This window comes from Etheostoma spectabile, chromosome 7 (assembly GCF_008692095.1).
Source record: "Etheostoma spectabile isolate EspeVRDwgs_2016 chromosome 7, UIUC_Espe_1.0, whole genome shotgun sequence".
In the NCBI taxonomy this organism is placed as follows: Eukaryota; Metazoa; Chordata; class Actinopteri; order Perciformes; family Percidae; genus Etheostoma; species Etheostoma spectabile.
The window spans coordinates 9902224-9906546 of record NC_045739.1 but is presented as its reverse complement, the minus strand read 5'-3'; the positions used below and the strand labels follow the sequence as shown (position 1 = coordinate 9906546).

The 4323-nt window shown below is 42.0% G+C and overlaps 1 protein-coding gene across 1 annotated transcript; it reads right to left on the bottom strand.

Annotated features, from left to right (window-relative positions):
* Nucleotides 1–916: 916 nt before the first annotated feature.
* Nucleotides 917–2954, bottom strand: mfsd5 (major facilitator superfamily domain containing 5). Its single transcript, XM_032521128.1, has 2 exons — nt 2821–2954; nt 917–2457 (listed from the first exon to the last, which is right to left on the bottom strand). Exon 2 carries the CDS (start codon nt 2373–2375, stop codon nt 930–932), a length of 1446 nt encoding a protein of 481 aa, XP_032377019.1. The 5' UTR covers nt 2376–2457; nt 2821–2954; the 3' UTR covers nt 917–929.
* Between the last annotated feature and the right edge of the window lie 1369 nt (nt 2955–4323).

The window sequence follows — 4323 nt, the reverse complement described above, 5'->3', positions numbered from 1 at the left end:
CCAAGAGATATTAGCCAGCCCCAAAAGGAAAATCCCCAGCACCAACATGATAAGAATTGAGAATAAAAAGAGCAATTCAAATCCTCTTTGATTGCGAAGAATAATTTACCAAAGAACCGTTGGACAAGCAGAACATAAACTTTAATATGAGCGCTAAAAGGATATTTTCTCCCCACTCAAGGTTTCTGCCTAAAATAGAGTTTTTCCTTACACTAAATGGGGGAAATCTTGGGGAAATTAATGAAATTGTTGGGTCTTTGTAATTTATAGTGTGGTCTATACCTATTCTATCTGTAAATTGTCTTGAGATACCTCTAGTTATGATTTGATACTATAAATAAAATAAAATATGATTATTTATCTTAACCAATTAGTTAATTGGGGTACTTTTTTACTCAAAAGCATAATATACATTTCTCCCCAGGGAAGACTCTGGACACGTGGCGAAGCATCGCTGACTCACCTCACAGGTGTTTGGTCCCTTGTCTGGTGTCTGTCTGTGCGTGTTTGTTTATGTATGTGTTTTGTGTGTGTCTGTTTCTGTATGTGTTGTTTTGTCTCCCTCCCTCCAGTCTTTCCTGTTTATTATTATTGAAAAACTAATCGTCTAAGTTTATTGTTGTTGGAACTTTTTTCTGACTTTTGTAGGGATTTATGTCAACAAAAGCAACAAAAACATCAGAGAAAGCAAAAAAAAAGCTTAAAAAGGAAAGGACAAATTCAATTTTTTGATGAAATAAAAGCAGGGCAATAAACTTTACATGGCTGGCCTTTGATGTTATTTTCAGTTTCCAGTGTGGCCAGTAGTGAAGTTGAGTTTGACACCCCTACTGTACGCCGACCGATTATGCTTACTGCCAAGCTTAGTCTCCCCACCAATGGCCTATTCTGAGCCAGGAAAAACCCTGTATTCATGGTCCATCTCATCATTACATCTCCCCCTCCTCTCTGGTTCCTTCCAGTCTCAGGTCTGTGTCGTTTCTGCCCAGCGTGAACAGACTGACTACAGCCATCAGAGCTGCCAGCATCATGACTGCACAGCCTCCAAACATGTGTCTGGTTCCGCTGCCCTCCTCCCCTCCACCTGTTCCTGATATCTCTCCATGAAGCGCCAGCAGCCCTAGGCAGGCCAGCAGGTGCAGAGGCAGCCGGAACCAAGCCAGCACACCGGCCCGTTTCTCCTCTGGGATCACCCTGCTCTGGAGAAAGCTGACTGCAGGGAAGTAGAGCCCACAGGCCAGCTCCAGCAACAGGAAGGCCAGAAATGATTCATGAGGTCTAGGTTGGCCTGGGACAGTGGAGAAGGTCAGCATGAAGAAGGAGAAGAAGGCCATCAGCACAGCCAGGCAGAGAACATGGCCAGGCTGTAGACGGTAGCGTGTGGAGGTGGCTAGGCGGAAGAGCAAGGAACCAGCCATGCTAGAAGCCATCAGGCAAGAGAACACTATTCCCAAAGGAGGTCCATGAGGGTCCAGTACTGGGGTCCAAAGGAAAACAAAAATGTATAGGACACTTTCAAACAAAGCCTGCACTCCACCTAAGAGCATGACTCTTCTGTCTGACAGCAGGCAGCGCAGGGCTTCATGGCAGCTACGTGAGAAACGGGCCCTCGCAGACAAACGGATCCCACCTCCATTCGGAGTGCCAAGAAGCAGTTTTTGTTTATCTCCTTCAGGGGATTCTATGGCCTCTTCCTTGCCCCAGTCTGTTAGCACCACCCAGCCACAGCACACCAAGCAGGGAACAGCCAGGAGAAAAGGAGCCACCGGGCCGAGGTGGAGCCATTCAGTCAGCAAGTTAGCCACCAGCCCTGCTCCCACAGCGAGCCCATGATTCCAGGTAGCAGCTTTGGTGAAGGTACTAGGGATCCACTCCTTGGGAAAATCGTGAACGTCTACATGGCGGTGCACGTACCAGGATTCAAATGTGGTGGTGAGCAGGGATGTGGACAGACCCCCCAATATCCGACCCACAATCAAAACAAAGTAGTCTGTGGACAGCTTGGTGAGACAACAAGCAGAGTAGGACAGGCAGAAGACAAGACATGTCTGTCTGCGGCCCAAGATTTGCGGGAGCCAGCCTGAAAAAGGAGCAAACAGAACACAGGAGGCCAGGCCACACACATATAAGATGGCTATTTGGGATTCCAGGAAACTGTAGTGGCGGTACAGTTTGTAGAGGTAGGGACCCTGGAGCCAGTCTGCCCACAAAGCCAAAAGGTATGCCCGGAGGAATATAGTCTGAAAGTGACGGAAAACTGGGTTGGCTACGGCAGTAGGAGTAGACTGAGGTGGGGTGAGGCGGCGTGCTGTGAGCTCGAGGCCAACACACAGGGCAAGCAGGAAGATGATGGCAAAATATACTGTCACCAACATGGTGTGATTAACTGCGCCCACTTGAAGTCAAACCTGAGGTCTTGGGGCGTTTTCAACTCTCTTTTTTTCTATTTCTCAGTACCTGAGGAGAGAAGTGAAGACAGAAAGAAGAGCGTTGGACGTTACCACAAAATAAGTTAGCTTTGTTAGTAATTCGTAGCTAACATGGCTAATAAGCTTGTACTTTTAGGGATTTAAAGTTCACTAATCAAAAAGACGGCACAAGCCAGTTATTACGACAGTAGAGTATTAGAATAAGTTTACTCGTCAATGACAGAACGCTTGACTTCTGACAATTCAGATTTGTTTACCTAAACATGTATAACGCATAGCTAGATGCTATTGCTATAGCTAACGCTAGCCTACAAGCTAGTGTTATCGTAACTTGCGTCACTATCCTATCATATTTTTTCCACTATATTGTAGCATACATAATATATCTTACCATGCCATTTGACAGCAGCCCCATATTAGTTACACGACGTACAATACACGTAACTAAGTAATGTTTTTTGATAAGGACCAAACAGACCATTCACTTCCGGGATCTTGGCCATATTATTTCACCACAAGGTGGCGATCCATCCCTTGCCTTTTGATTTCCAGGGTAACGTTAGGAGAAAGTTGTTTCATGTTTCCAGAGATCCCGTGTTGCAACTTTCTCAGAGGACCATTCTACTATTAAGGTTGGATTTTATTTATTTTTTTAATAGCTTGTCATTTGAAGTAGCCTAAGTAGTTCCTGAGAAGTGTTTTCCATGTTTTTTTTTATGAGATAGGCACACAGACTCCATTAATGTAGCCTAAGCATTTGCGTTGTTGTTCTCTCTCTGACCTAGATTTGTAGCAATGAAGGCAATTACCCCTCTTATTGGCTCTCAACATGCGCACCCTAACAACACACAGGGTATTGTGTTTGTTACTTATAGTTGCATTACTTATTTCTGAGAGGCAGTCCTAACCAGTGGTAGCAGAAGTAGCCTACCCAAATCCAATACTTAAAGTACCAATACCGCAATGTAGAAATACTCTAGTTGTTATAGTATTACAAGTTGAAGAATGCGCATCCAAAATCCTACTTAACTAGGCTAAATATAAAATCTAAAAGTAAAGGCTGATTGTTCTGCAGTAAAGTGTCCCCAGTGACTGATTTGTTATTATGTCATTATTAGATGACTACACTGATACATTATTGTGCACGCAGCATTTTACTGGTGTACCTGGTAGAGGTGGAGAAAGATTTAACTTCTTTATTTACAATTCGAGTAGTTTAGTCTGGGGGTTCCTAATCTAGGAGTGGGGCTCTTCCAAAGGGTTACAAGATAAATCTGAGGGATCTTGAAATGTTTAATGGGACAGGAAAGAAGAAGAGAAACAAAGCTCTGCTGTACACATTTGTATTTATTTTCTGGACCCTTTTTAATCTTTTATTTTATGTGTGTTAAATATTCAATGATATTAACTTAATAAGTTATTGAAATAAAACTATGCAAGAACTTCGAGGAGAAATAAAAAAGTAGGAAAGATTGGGAACCAGTGGTTTAATCTTTAAAATGCATTATATAGTATAATACTATATGTTACTATATGAAATCTTAATCTACAAAGTAACTAGTTAAATAAGGCTGTGAAATTTAATGTAGTGTAGTAAAACAGACAACATGTCGACCTAAAATGTAGTACAGTAGAACAATAAAGCAGCATAAAAGCAACAAGTACCTCAAAATTGTACGTAAGTACGGTACTTTAGAGTAAATGTTTGTGGTGTACAAAAAAATTGATTCATATCCATGAATCGATTCAAGCTCTTCATATTCAAAATCAATTCATGCAATTCCAAAAATCGATTAATATGTTTTTTTAATTTAATTTTTTTTTTCGTTTTGTAATGGCATGTTTACTATCACATGGGAAAAGTAACTACATGTACATACTGTGAATTGTGTTT

What these genes read in the sequence shown, in the direction of transcription:
- mfsd5 (XM_032521128.1), bottom strand. Translation starts at nt 2,375, where the DNA reads ATGTTGGTGACAGTATATTTTGCCATCATCTTCCTGCTTGCCCTGTGT.